The sequence below is a fragment of the Pelophylax lessonae genome, assembly GCF_965119305.1.
Source record: "Pelophylax lessonae genome assembly, chromosome: 3".
Classification (NCBI taxonomy): Eukaryota; Metazoa; Chordata; class Amphibia; order Anura; family Ranidae; genus Pelophylax; species Pelophylax lessonae.
In genome coordinates, this window is record NC_138770.1 from 308,085,140 (window position 1) to 308,100,360 (window position 15,221).

Below are 15,221 nucleotides of genomic sequence, written 5' to 3' on the forward strand. Positions count from 1 at the left end.
ACAAATGAAAATCTATAACAGTTCATCAACTATAAAGTGCATATTTATAGTGCAGTCCATAGATAGATAAATATGTGATGATAATTGTGTATTAGTTCATGTTCCAACGGTGAAATCCACTTATAAAAGCAGCAAACTGCATGTATGTGTGCTTCCACCTCCTTGTCCTTGAGGGTCCTGGGGACCCTCATGCTGGAGATATACTTGATACACCAAGGCATTTCCTATTCAAAATTGATGTAAGGGCTACTATTTTTAAATAACTTCATTCAATTTTACATACTGAACTACATGGGAGATTGTTTTATCCCACCTTAACATAACATAAGCGCGGTGGAAGGTGTCTTAAAGGGACCATTACCACACATCACCAGGACATATCTGACAGATCCAGGACCAGGCTCAGATCGGTGGATCATCACCCAAAAAGATGTCGGTGTAATCAAAGAGCGTAATTGCGCTCTTTGAAACAGATGGGAATGTGCAATATATGTGTAAAGTGCTGCGTACATTTACAGCGACTTTTACTGAAGTACCAATAATAAAGAGATAAAATGTGAACGAGGCCTAAAGATATGCACAGGAAGAACATTTAATTCATTCACGCACACATACACCATTTCCTATGATATATTGGTCAAACATGCGCAGCAGTTATATTAGAACCCCATTCTCCCTCCTTGCTCTCCCCAGCTCAACTGCATGCCCCCTCTTCCTATCACTACTGCAACTGATCCCTTGCCACGTGCTTTAATCATGACACACCAACACCTCCTCCGACACTACCCCTGATCCCCATATCAGCCAAGTCTACACTGTTGTGTCCACAGCGCCTCACCTCCATTCATTCCTTCTTACCACCATACCGGCTACCAATCCAACTCAGCCTTGCTCATTTTGCAACATTGCACCTTTGCTAGTTAAAAAAAAAATTATATATATACACACACATATACACACATTATATATATATATATATATATATATACATATATATATATATATATATATATATATATATATATATACATATACACACATACACATATACAGTGGGTACGGAAAGGGTTCATTCTTCTTCCTCATGAATGTACACATAGTACCCCATACTGACAGAAAAACACAGAATTGTTAACATTGTTGCAGATTTATTAAAAAAGAAAAACTGAAATATCACATGGTCCTAAGTATTCAGACCCTTTGCTCAGTATTTAGTAGAAGCCCCCTTTTGATCTAATACAGCCAGGAGTCTTTTTGGGAAAGATGCAACAAGTCTTTCACACCTGGATTTGGGGATCCTCTGCCATTCCTCCTTGCAGATCCTCTCCAGTTCTGTCAGGTTGGATGGTAAACGTTGGTGGACAGCCATTTTTAGGTCTCTCCAGAGATGCTCAATTGGGTTTAAGTCAGGGCTCTGGCTGGGCCATTCAAGAACAGTCACGGAGTTGTTGTGAAGCCACTCCTTCGTTATTTTAGCTGTGTGCTTAGGGTCATTGTCTTGTTGGAAGGTAAACCTTCGGCCCAGTCTGAGGTCCAGAGCACTCTGCGGCCAAGTACAGGGATATCCTGGACAAAAACCTTCTCCATTCATCTTTCCCTCGATTGCAACCAGTCGTCCTGTCCCTGCAGCTGAAAAACACCCCCACAGCATGATGCTGCCACCACCATGCTTCACTGTTGGGACTGTATTGGACAGGTGATGAGCAGTGCCTGGTTTTCTCCACACATACCGCTTAGAATTAAGGCCAAAAAGTTCTATTTTGGTCTCATCAGACCAGAGAATCTTATTTCTCACCATCTTGGAGTCCTTCAGGCGTTTTTTTAGCAAACTCCATGCGGGCTTTCATGTGTCTTACACTGAGGAGAGGCTTCCGTCGGGCCACTCTGCCATAAAGCCCCGACTGGTGGAGGGCTGCAGTGATGGTTGACTTTCTACAACTTTCTCCCATCTCCTGACTGCATCTCTGGAGCTCAGCCACAGTGATCTTTGGGTTCTTCTTTACCTCTCTCACCAAGGCTCTTCTCCCCCGATAGCTCAGTTTGGCCGGACGGCCAGCTCTAGGAAGGGTTCTGGTCGTCCCAAACGTCTTCCATTTGAGGATTTTGGAGGCCACTGTGCTCTTAGGAACCTTAAGTGCAGCAGACATCTTTTTGTAACCTTGGCCAGATCTGTGCCTTGCCACAATTCTGTCTCTGAGCTCTTCAGGCAGTTCCTTTGACCTCATGATTCTCATTTGCTCTGACATGCATTGTGATCTGGAAGGTCTTATATAGACAGGTGTGTGGCTTTCCTAATCAAGTCCAATCAGTATAATCAAACACAGCTGGACTCAAATGAAGGTGTAGAACCATCTCAAGGATGATCAGAAGAAATGGAAAGCACCTGAGTTAAATATAGGAGTGTCACAGCAAAGGGTCTGAATACTTAGGACCATGTGATATTTCAATTTTTCTTTTTTAATAAATCTGCAACAATGTCAACAATTCTGTGTTTTTTTGTCAGTATGGGGAGCTGTGTGTACATTCATGAGGAAGAAGAATGAACTTAAATGATTTTAGCAAATGGCTGCAATATAACAAAGAGTGAAACATTTAAGGGGGTCTGAATACTTTCCGTACCCACTGTATATATATTTTTTTTTTTTTTCTTGCAAGACAGTTTCACCAAAAGTAAGTCTTGTTTGTTCTAAAAATAAAATATATTACTTTATTCTCTTCAGTAATGCCAAAGTTAGTGCCAAATAAAGGAGGCACATAGCAGAAATGTAAAGTTATGCTGGTCCACAGGGAGTCTACAGGTGTGAGAGCTAAAGTGGATAAAATGGTAAAGCCATTAAGAAATAGTATAAGGAAAATAATAATGGGTCTTATTAAGAAAAAAAACACACATAACTGAACTGATTTTTACAGAACAGATCCAATATGATACCACTTTCAATAAATATGTTAAATAATAATTCTAATTAGAAGTAGCTGCTCACGACTTTCAATGTGTCCCCATATTATATATATATATATATATATATATATACACACACACACAAAAATGTAACAAATGTAATGTGGCGCTTTGCTATAAATGATGTGTTAAATAGAAATAAAAAAAATTAAAACAGTTTTAAATTATATATTGCCAAAGAATTAAAATGTGTCCTTATGTGTCAGTTTTACAGCAATTAGATTAGTAACATACAACCAATAATTATGTAAGGTGTCTCTGAGTGGTTGTGCAGAACCTTCCCAAAAATATTAAAAAACACCAAAATGATTAAATATTTCCCTCTGGGCAGTGAATCCAAAAGCCCGGGGCTTCAAAAGGTCGGCAAGTGTAAACAGACAATTATATAAGTAAATCAAAAAGATAAATTCTATATTAACCCTACTGGGTGGTGTATCCAAATCCCCAGTGCTACAAAGGATTGTGCAAATAAATAAACCAATTTTATATAACCGTCATTAAATTCATATCCAACAATCAAGTGTCCATAAAAAAAAGTGAACTAAAATCAAGCGTTGATAAAGTGCGTACAAGTTAAACTTCTTGTGTGATGTGGTCACACTCCCATACACCAACTGCAATCCACACCGTGTGCGCTAGCAGCTCCCCTCACATTTAGACCATACAGGTCTAACAGCGTTTAAAAGCAAGTGATTCCTCTGTGGCTCACTGTGCGTTCTCCTCTCCTCCAGTCAGCAGTGTCAGTATGTGACAAAAATAATCCTCACAGTGTAGCATTTTTTTTTTTTTTTTTAAAAAAAGGCATTTATTAAAAAGTAGTAACTCACATATGATAAATGATATTCAGATGCTAAATATTGTTTATTTTTTGTGAGTTAATACCTTTTAATAAGTGCTTGCTTCTGACTGCAAGAGAAAAATGGTGACAGGAGGGACCTCCAGCTGACTGACAACCTCAGCTCTGTTCTTATATGCGGTGTGGAGAGGAAAGGGGGGGGGGGGTCCCTTCCCTCCAATCAGCTGTCAGAGCTCTCCTCACTGAGCTCTGCAGAGTGAAACTTCAGCTCCCCTTCCCCTTTTTATGAAGTCTCAGACAAGCTTTAAAATTCAGCACTTTGAGAAGAAAGGGCTGCAGATAAAATGCAGGAGGATTTTTTTCAGCTCCTGAGGCCAGTGACTTCACTGGGTAAATGTAAGGGGTAACAACTACTTTAAGGCAAAATTGTCTGATCGAAGGAATGTTAAATTTGCAAGAAAAGCACATTAAATTTAAAGAGCTTTATTATGAATTCGGTCCACACAATAACACAGCAATATATGCACACTACTGCTTACCTTCTGAGGAGCATCGTGTTCTGGAACCAGCCATTCAAGCTCTGATGCAGCTGGTAACTGCATCCCTTCAAACTGTTTCAGGAGACCCATAGCCACAGCTTCAGCAGAGTTGGAGTGAAGGAAGGAGTGAGATCTGAAAGGATAAGGACATTGGTATGACAGTAGTCCAAAGGAGCATCATATCTAAACTTTGTAATAAAAAATATGTATGTATGTATGTATGTATGTATGTATGTATGTATGTATGTATGTATGTATGTATGTATGTATATATATATATATATATATATATATATATATATATATATATATATATATATATACACATACATACATACATACATACATACACACACACACACACATACATATATATACATACACACACACACACACATACATACACACACACATACATATATGTTTTCTCCCTATGCCAATAAATTAACGTACAAAATGTATAATGTTCAGGAAGTTCGACATTTTTAGGTAATATACATTTTGCTCTCATCCATTTAGGGACACAAGACCTCTTTCACCTCTTGCAAAAGCAGTTCAACTGGGAGATGAGCAACACAGCAAATGCTTACAGACCCAAGAAAAACAGAAAACGAAGGATTGCCTGCAGCTCAAGAGCCTCCCGAAGGACCTTAACCTTAGAACTGGCATCAAATGAGGCCGACATGTCTACATGGTAGACTGGGTGAACAAAAGAAAAGACAGCAGTGCGGCAAATAAAGGAAACCATAGCTTGGTGCCAGAAACCCCAACAAGAAGCACGGAGAGATCTTGTAGAATGCACCTTGACAGGAAGTGTGCAATATTGTGTCCCCAGTTATGAGAAAAACTGGAAGTGGGTTGCCAACATCCCTGAGAACTGTAGCAAATAGAAAGAATGTTCCCCCTGGGGGTGGGACTTTAACGGCAATCACACTTCCGCGAAAAGTAAAATTAAATCATTTATTGGGTAACAAAAATACAAACAGATCAGAAGAAGATCTAATAATATACAATTTTACAATATGTACAAGATTACGATGGGTGGGTGTAAAACCATAGTGAAATGAAAGTAATACATATACTGTGGGGTATATGTTGATTTGAGGAAATCCTCCAACCCGACACGTTTCAGGCGGATAAGCCTTTCTTCAGGGTTCTGGATATGGAGAATATGGATTTCCAATTGAATATTGGAAGTGCGACAAGAGAGTCGCAGCAGATAAAATCAAAAAGGATATAGAAGGATCTGCTGTGAAGAATGTTGTTGGTGCACCAAGGGGTACTGCCAGATGGTATCCTCCCCTCAAGGGGCTTCAGCGAGGATGCCAAATAAAAGGCCGCGATGGCGTCTCTAGTGGGGTATGCCAGATCGTTACCGGTGAGTATTCAGAAGAAGGTTCCAATTGCGAAGTGAGTGTTTCTAACATGAGAGTAGTTTTCTTAGTATGGTTGTAAATGGGTAGCAGTTCAGTGGGATGTTCGTCCAGGGAGAGCAGAGGGGGAAGGTCCTGCGTCCCCCCAAGTTTAAGTAGAAGTGGGACGGCCCCAATGCTGGTGCTGGATGGAGGAGCTCAAGAGTATCCAGTTACTGGCCCGGTTTGCTGGGTCTGAGGTCTGGATAAGGGTGACCAAGGACTCAAGTTGGTATGCAGGTCCTGTGTGTGTAGCACTTGTGTGGTAGAGTCCTTAGTGTCCCGATCCAGGTGAGGTTGTAACAGCAGCAGATCATGGTAGACTGTGTGAACAAAAGAAAAGACAGAAATGCGGCAAATAAAGGAAACCATAGCTTGTTGCCAGAAACCCAAACAAGAAGAACTGAGAGATCTTGTAGAATGCACCTTGACAGAAAGTGTGGAACCCAATCCTTGAGACCATAAACTCAAGTGGAGTTGGAGTTCTGGACTAGACCCAAATACTCCAACAGAATTGTTGATTCCCACAAGATTTCTAAAGGTTCAGGATCCATCTGAACCTGCTGTAATGCCTGGACAGACAAAAGCCACATTGACTGAGCCCGTGATGATTGATCCCTCAAAAAGAGGTCATCCAAGTAGCCCACAATGGTGATGTAACGAGAGAACAACAGGAATAATACTTGGATCAGCATCTTGGTTAACACTTGAAGTGCAGAAGACAGTCAGAAGTGTAGAGCCATAAACTGGTAGTGTAGGGATCCCACATAAAAATGAAGGGATTGATGATGCACCGGAAAAAGAAAAGAAAAAAAACATCCACCCTCCTGGGGACAGTGTCCAATCCTCTTGAAGGGGCAGCATAACTCAAAAGTTAAAAACTTCCTGCGTCCCTCAATGGATGAAAGGAAATAAAAGGATTTTTGTACTCTCTGTAAGAAAAATGGTAGGGGGAAGGATCCCACATCCCTGCTAAATAGCATGGTATAGTCTATAGTCTATAGTCTGAACGAGGGAAACCTGGCCATGTATAGTTAGCCTAAAATGCTAAACATCCTGAAGATTTAGAGAAAAATATGTAGATAGCTCAAGGCAAAGTTCCTTTTGATAGCACAGGTATTTTTTTTGCCAAGACTGAAATCTACAAGTGTATGGCTGCATAAGAAGGAGCATTAAAGCAGATTCATTGCATAGCACTACAAATAATGAAGTAAAGCCTGCATACAAAAAACTAAACACATTAAACAAGAACATTTACATCCAGTTGATTTAAAAAAAAAAAAAATGTATATGTATATATGTATGTAATATATATATATATATATATATATATATATATATATATATATATATATATATATATATATATATATATATATACACACACACACCGTATATATAGCCGAAACAATAAAAAAGGTCTATAAATCCCTAGAAGATGAACTACACGCAGATCTCAAAAAAAATTGTGATTGTAAGACAATAATTAAAAAGGTATCTATACATATAACTAGTATTGCCTTTTAATAGGTCTTGATATTCGCCTCCTGTAATCCCACTAGAATAGAGTCAGTCATGCCTCTAGTGCTTTTTACAATAAAGATCCTTTAAAACCTAAGCTTAGTCGCAAATTGAAAAAAACATAAAACCTAGCACAAAGGACACTACTTACAGCCAAGTAGGATGTGTCCCTTTTGCTGCTGACTTCTCTATTAGTAGGGTTTAATAGAACTGAGGGAGCTGTGACAGGTTCTCATCAAAAGTGACCAACTAGGTCTGCCTTTTCCACCAAAAATTTCCATTTATAGGAGTCCGTACTATTGTTTCTATGAATGGAAAGCAATCTTTGAACAGAAAATAGCAGATGAATGATACTCATAGATCCGGTTTATTTATTGAAGTGATAGTACAGCTTCTATAAATGGAGGAGCTGGGTGAAAATAGTCATGCACTCTTTATGAGTGCCTGTAAAAGCTTCATCGGCTTTAATAACCCATGCCGCACAGGAAGATTACAGTCATAGGTGTAGAAGAGGAATCAATAGAGGAGGATTTCAACTACTTGAAGAGACGCAGCGCAAGGGATACATCCTACTGACTGTAAGTAAAGTCCCTAGTGCTGATTTTTTTGTTTGTGTTTAAACTTAGGCTTTAGGCTGAACAGCAGACAAACAGTTAAAACACAGATGAAATCCATCCATATACGAGGAGCTGTTTTACCAAAAGAATTTGTATTTCGTCTATCCAGTTATGATATTTACACAGCCCTGTCACACAGCACACTCCTTCTTGGCAGAGTAAGGTACCTGACCTTTTTTTGCTGCATTTACAATTTCATTTCTTCTCCCCACACCGTGACTGGACAGTAAAAAGAAAAGCAGCTCTCTGATCAGCTCATATCTCTGCTCTCTCCTCTTAGCCATGTGCTCCCTGCCCTGCAGCTCAACTCACTGGCTACTTATGTTGCTTATCCCTCACCCAGTGTGAGCTCTGCTGTCATTGCTTGAATTAAATAAAATATATATATATATTTTTTTTTTTATTATAGCAGCAATTCCAGAGTTGTGTGCCTTATATTGGCCTGGAGTTCAGATTTAAAAGAGGCAACAGTATGTGTGCTGTAACCCCTATACTGGTCAATCCCCATAGAAGTATTACAATTTTGTATGTAGCTTAGTTTGCCTGGAGTTCAGCTTGATCTGTTTCAGCATATCAAAGAAAACAAAAAAGTTACACATGAAACGCACATGGATTCAGAATTTTGCATAGGCTGAAAACTTGTGGACTTTTTAATGTCTGCATCTAAAAAACAAAAGAAAAACACATTGTAAATAAATGCGCAACACATACGGTGACAATTAGACTATGCAGGTCTGTAAAAAAGAATATTTCACAGTAATATGTGTGCTGGCTATCCAGGGGCACACAAATGGCAGAATAAATACAGTGTCATATCCATTTCCGATCAGTTCACTTATCTCATTTACATCCTTGTCTTAGAATGACACCAATACTATATGAAGAAACGCTTTCGGTATTGGAGAATCCCAAAGTCTGGGAATTGGTCCTCACATAAAGGTGTATCTTATATAACAAGTCTGAAAAACCTTCAAATGAGGAAAATTGAAAGTGAGTTTTTTAGAGTCATTGCTCTTTGGTGGACAGATAGACTATAAAATTATACTTTGTCCAAATGTCTGAAATCCTATAAATGATTGAAAATAAATAGAAAAATTCACAGCACCCTAAAACCAATGTGTATAACACTATTCACTGCTGCAACTTTATAATCAAAATGTTACCATGCCCCATCAACCAGATGTGACATCCAGGCAAGAAGCAGAAGTGATGTAGCAGCCATTCCGATCAGCTGGAGGTGGTGAGACCGCTACAGACTGAACCTGGCGCCATTTTTATGTGATGAATTATATTACTATGGATTTAAAAGCGAGGGTTTGTTTTTTTCAAAGAAAAGGATGGTAATTTGAGTTATTACACTATTGGATGCGTTTCTTTTTTTTCTACATGTATTTTATAGCATGAGGGCTGGATAAAGGAGTTGGAGGTTGCGTCCAAATTCCTGAGGTGGAATCTTTATCATTAGGCGCTACTGGCAGTCATGGTCCCAGGGTGTGGCACCCGCATGTTCACTTTGGAGGCGGACTTTTATTTTATTACCTTCAATGAGTAGAGACCAATCACTTTTCCTGGCGTTTATAGATGTTTGGTTAAAGGACTTACTTATATTTAGGTTATTCATTTAATTTTCCTTTTTTTTTTTTTTTTTTTTGCACTACTGTGGAATAATATTGGGTGTTTAAGGCTAACCATACATGTTCAATGCTCTTGGACAATTCTCCTTTAGGATTTACCAAAAACCACATAAATATAAGGTCAAAACTAAACAACTTTCAATTGTATCCCATTAGGCAGGCCCTTGCACTACATAGGTTTAACCACTTAAGCCCCGGAAGATTTTACCCCCTTCCTGACCAGGGGGTATTTTGCGATTCGGCACTGCGTGACTTTAACGGACAATTGCGCGGTCGTGCGACGCTGTATCTAAACGAATTTGGCGTCCTTTTTTCCCACAAACAGAGCTTTCTTTTGGTGGTATTTGATCACCGGTGCGATTTTTTGCTATAAACAAAAAAAGAGCGTAAATTTTGCAAAAATAGCAATATTTTTCACATTTTTTTTTTTTTTAAAAAATTCCCCCCCAAAAAAATTTAAAAATCAAAATTTTTTAACATTTTCGGCCAATTTGTTTTATGCTACCTAGGTTTGGTAAAAAAAAAAAAAAAAAAAAAAAAAAAAAAAAAAAAACGCAAAAAAGCGTATTTTGATTGGTTTGCGCAAAAGTTATCGCGTTTACTAACAAAGGGAAAGATTTTTGTCGTTTTTTTTTTTTAACGCGTAATGGCGGCAATCTGCGATTTTTTTTGCGGTACTGCGACATTGCGGCGGACAGATCGGACCCTTGACTGACATTTTTGCCACTTTTGGGGTTACCAGTGACATTTCTACAGTAATCAGTGCTATACATATGCACTGTTACTGTAAAAATACACTGGCAGTGAAGGGGTTAACTTTTTTTGAAAGGGAGGGGCTATGTGTGTCCCTAGGGGCGTGCTTTCTACTGTGATTGGCTGTGGCTTCAGATGTATGAAGAGTGATCAACGGTTCTACATAGTAGAACGGTATGATCATGCTTCATACACAGGGGAGAATGACAGGCAGCTTGTTTACACAAGCCGCCTGACTTTCTCCCTCTCCCCCGCCGATCGCAGAGTGACCGGTGGACATCGGGTCCGCCAGTCACACGTGCGGGGGGGGGGGGGGTCCGTGACCACGCCTCCGGCGGCGCGCGCTCGCTCCCTAGACCCTCACAAGCTAGTGACGTAGCCCTACGTCACTTTGCCTGTGAGGGGCTGACCGCCGACGTAGATAGTCGTGCGGCGGTCGGCAAGTGGTTAAGGCAAATCTAAAAGGATAATTATACAAGATGATTGAACATGTATGGCCAGCCTAACACTGATGATTTTTCACTTTTATTGCTATCAATGAATGTGTATGGAGACAAGATTTTTATTAGTTATCTACACCATCCATATCTCATAGGACTATGAAGACTTGCACAGGAGGAAACCTATCCAAATGGAAGACCCAGCACTGTATAGTGCTTACTTCTACCTGCTACATACACTATTGCCATTTAACCAAGGATTGTGTTTTGATCTCATAGACTTAAGGGCCATACACACTATACAACTCTCTTTAGATTTTTTCCTTCAGACTTACCAAAACCATATAATATGAGGTCAAACCTAAACACTTTCAATTTGTATGCAATCTGGCAGGCCCTTGCACTACATAGAAAAGGTAAATCTAAAGGAAATCTGACAACAAAAGTTGTATAGTGTGTATCCAGCTTTAAACTGAAAAATCCTCTAAAATTCAAACAGGACTAGAGCAGCAATATGCACAGAAAGAGCAACAGACTGTCATACATGCTACACTTTGCCGCATCCTTACATCATTTTAAACATAAACTGCCCCCTCCATCCAAAACAAAATGAATGCCTGCAACGATTAAAAGGTGTCAACCGAGCAATTGGTAAAATACCGGGTTGATGGTGTCATCTTTGTAGTTATACAAATATATTACAATATGTTACGTGTTCATCACAAAGAAAAAACATTTAGGTTTTACAAAATCCCAAGACACTTGACATTATTTGATTATGACATTATGATTAAGACAATGTGCAAAGGTGGGCTAACGCGTTAAAGTTACAGTATTATCCAGCACTCCTGTGGATCTGCCTACCTACCCCACACATATTAAGAAATGAATAAATGGGGGGGGGGGGCACATTTTTAGAATGTCTAAAAACCTACAATATCACAACAATTCTTTTTCGTCAGAAAGTTACTTTTTGATGTAAAAGTCCACCACCTGAAACATGCAACCATGGATTCCCCCACACATGCAAGGTGTCAAGCGTGCTAAAGGTGGGAAACAAAATGAAGTACTGTAAAAGCGTGAGCAGAATATCCATAGCCAGTGCAAAGTGTAGCGATGATACAGCAAGGTGACACACCCGCTGTGACCCTCTCAGCCCCTCTTAGCAATAATCTTTATACTACCTGAGAAAAGCGAAGCCATTGAGACAGACAGTCCATTTCTATACACTACAATCTGGTTACGACCATCATTATCATCTGCATAATACAGCAATGAGTTACAGTATGTCAACAGGGAAGGTTTAGATTTTAAATTACAAGCTATTTATGATTCTTCCTACACCGGCAAACTAACATAATCAAAGCTCCCCTCAATTCTTTTGAAGAAAAAAAAAATACTGCAAACACTGAAACAAGTCTGTCAATTGGAATTATAATCTAATCTTTATTTTTCCATATTTTTCCAGGCTACGACAAGATTCTCAGCATTTAACAGAATATGAAGGAATTTTATCTGACCCCTTCCCATTCTTTTATCTCTGGTAGCAATAGAGGAGGTTTGTTTTTAGACAAAAATGTAGGTCTTAGGCCCCTTTCACACGATCGGACTGATCGGGTCCGTCTGTTTAGTTTTCATGCGGACTTGATCAGTCCACTCATTGTCCCATTGCCTGGCATCCGATCCGACAAGATCCGCTAAAAACAGGACGTATGGCAATACAATCGGCATCCGTCCAGTGGGTTGGATCGGATGGGATCAGATGAAAAAATGGATTTTTGTAAAATCTTACCGTAAAATCCTTTTCTCTTAGCTCATTGACAGACGTAGTCCTCGGTGATACAGCACCTTCGGGTTATGTTGCCTCCACAGGAGTAGGACTAGACAGGAAATAAAATGCTCTGGCCACACCCTAGGGGCAGTCCCAGAGGGTATATCCTCTCTCTCTCTGCCTCAGCAAATCAGTTATGTCATAAAAGCAGTCTTTAGAGAATTTAACCCAACCCAACTCAAAAAAACAGAGGGGCGGGTACTACGTCTGTCAATGAGCTAAGAGAAAAGGATTTTACGGTAAGATTTTACAAAAATCAATTTTTCTCTATCGCTCATTGACAGACATAGTCCTCGGTGATACAGCACCTTCGGGAAGTCCCAGAGCAGTATCACAAATGAGGGGTGGGAAAATGGAAATCAAATCCAAATCTAGAAGGCCCAACCGGTGCCAACTAGAAGTTTACAATGCTCATCCTTAATGATGAGACTCAACAAAAAAATTTTCAAACAGAAAAAAACCCTCGAGGTAGACCACCGGTCTCCTCAAATTGCGGCCTGCAAAACCTTGCGGCCAAATGAGGCATCCGCCGATGCCATCACATCAATTTTATAAAATTTTGTAAAGGTATGTACCGACGACCAGGTGGCCGCTTTACATACCTGGACCACTGACGCCTGATGGCGAAAGGCCCAGGAAGTACTGAGCGCTCGAGTGAAGTGCGCCCTAACAGGGAACGGAGGATTCCGACCCTTAATAGAATAAGCCTGTACCACCGTCTGACTGATCCATGTAGATATGGTCGCAGCAGACACAGGCAACCCCCTTCAAGGGCTATCCGTGATCACAAAAAGTGAGTCCGTCTTACGAAAACCACTTTAGGAAGGAAGGATGGATTCGGAAGAAGAACCACCTTATCCCTATGAACCACCAGATCTGGGGAACGACAGGATAATGCGGCCAGTTCTGACACCCTGCGTAGAGAAGTAATGGCCACCAAGAAGGCCACCTTCTGGGAATGTAAGCAAGGGAATCTCCCTAATATCTTCAAAGAGAAGTTTCTGAAGAACCGACCACACTAAATTAAGATACCAGGCGGTAAGGGTGCGCGCACTGGCGGAGCCAGATGTCGCACCCCCTGGATGAAATTCCGCACCAAGGAATGATTAGCCAAAGGTTTCTTGAAAGAAGATTGCTAACGCCGAAAACCTGACCCTTGATCGTGCTCAAGGATAGTTTCTGCTCAACCCCTTGTTGCAGACAGACCAAAATTCGGGTCACCGAATAGGTCTGTGGGGGAAATCCAATAGATTCACACCATGCAATATAAGACTTCCATGTGCTGGAAGTCGCTTTCCTTGCTTTAACTGGAGGTAGGAATAACTGAAGCTGACACTCCGTTGTCCTTCAGTACCTGGGTCTCAATGGCCAGGCCATTAAGCCAGCGACTGTAAAGCAAGATGGAAGATCGGTCCCTGAGACCGCAAATCCTCCCTGAGAGGAAGTCTCCAAGGAGCGTCCGCGACTAGCCTCGCCAAGTCGGCGTACCAGGCTTGACGAGGTCAATCCAGAATTTCCAGAATAACTGGAATTCCCTCCACCTCTATCCTGCGAAGAAGTTCCCGCAGCAACTTGAGAGGATGGAAGGCATGCCGTAGCTGATACTGCCCCCACGGGGCGATCAGCGTTTCTGCTGCGTCCGCTAGAGGATCGTGGCGCGAGCTACAAACCTCCGCACCTTCCTGTTAGGCCAAGGTGCCAACAGATCCACATCCGGGATGTCCCAATGAAGGGACAGCTAGGGAAAAAACCTCTGGATGAAGAGGCCATATGCGATTGGATCCGAATCGGGCTGCTCTAGAGCTGCTCCATCCAGTAAATCAGACAAAATCTGATCGCTCTCAGTTCCGATACCCTTATTGGTAATCTGGATACTATCGGAAGAAATGACTTCCCCTGGTTGAGCATCGGAGACTTCCTGGTCCGCTCGCTCAACCGGATCCGATTGTCCAGGGAATCGGAATTCTGATTCCATTAAAAAAGAATCTCCTTCAGGAGAATTCGGGTATGAGACTGGGTATACGGTACTGCCTCTAAGGCCACCATCAGTCCCAGCCAATTGACTGACAGCAACATCCGAATCGTTGACTGAACCTTCTGGAGTTTCCCAGCAAGGAGAAACTCTCTTGCCCAGGATGTATCCAACCTTAGGCCCAGATAGTTCAGTCTCCTGGTGGGAACCAGGGATGATCTTTGGGAAAGTGAAAAAAAACGCTGATGTCCTGCGATGATGGGGATATAAAGATAGGCATCCTATATGTCTATGGACGCCAGGAAATCTCTTTTATGCAGGGAGGCCACCACTGTACGGATGGACTCTATTTCTTCCCAAGTCCAGATTTGGACGCACCTTGCCCTCTTTCCTGGGCATTGTGAATAGGTTTGAATAGAACCCCTGAAACCGTTCAATGTTAGAAGGGCAGAATCGCACCGGTGGAAGTGATCGAAACTCGATCCTGTGTCCTCCAGAAACCGGTGAAGATATCCCCCCCCCACCCCAGAGATGGGTAGGGGCGCATCAGGCTATATTCTTCAGGCTTGGCTGAGCCGGACTCTTTGTTTACCCGACCAGCGCCCTTTGAAACCCCTCTAAAGGGGCTTTGGAGGGTTTCGCCTTATCGCCCGCCCTCGCGGAACGAACAACTCTATATGAGCAGAAAAGGAAGGTCCTCGTTAGTTACGAGGTCTTTTTATCCTAACAGTCTGTGGCAAGACAGCA

General features: G+C 41.2%; 1 protein-coding gene across 4 annotated transcripts in view; it reads right to left on the reverse strand.

The window, feature by feature from the left end:
* RUBCN (rubicon autophagy regulator) overlaps nt 1-15,221 on the reverse strand; it is an 80,793-nt gene that overhangs the window by 9,856 nt on the left and 55,716 nt on the right. For 2 of the 4 annotated variants that reach the window (XM_082252143.1, XM_082252144.1), the window contains 3 exons: nt 11,856-11,930; nt 8,453-8,507; nt 4,295-4,427 (listed from right to left, as the gene is read on the reverse strand). In XM_082252143.1, the coding sequence (XP_082108269.1) occupies nt 4,295-4,427; nt 8,453-8,507; nt 11,856-11,930 (263 nt within the window). The remainder of the gene's footprint in view (nt 1-4,294; nt 4,428-8,452; nt 8,508-11,855; nt 11,931-15,221) is intronic. The other 2 variants (XM_082252146.1, XM_082252145.1) reach the window with 1 other exon arrangement.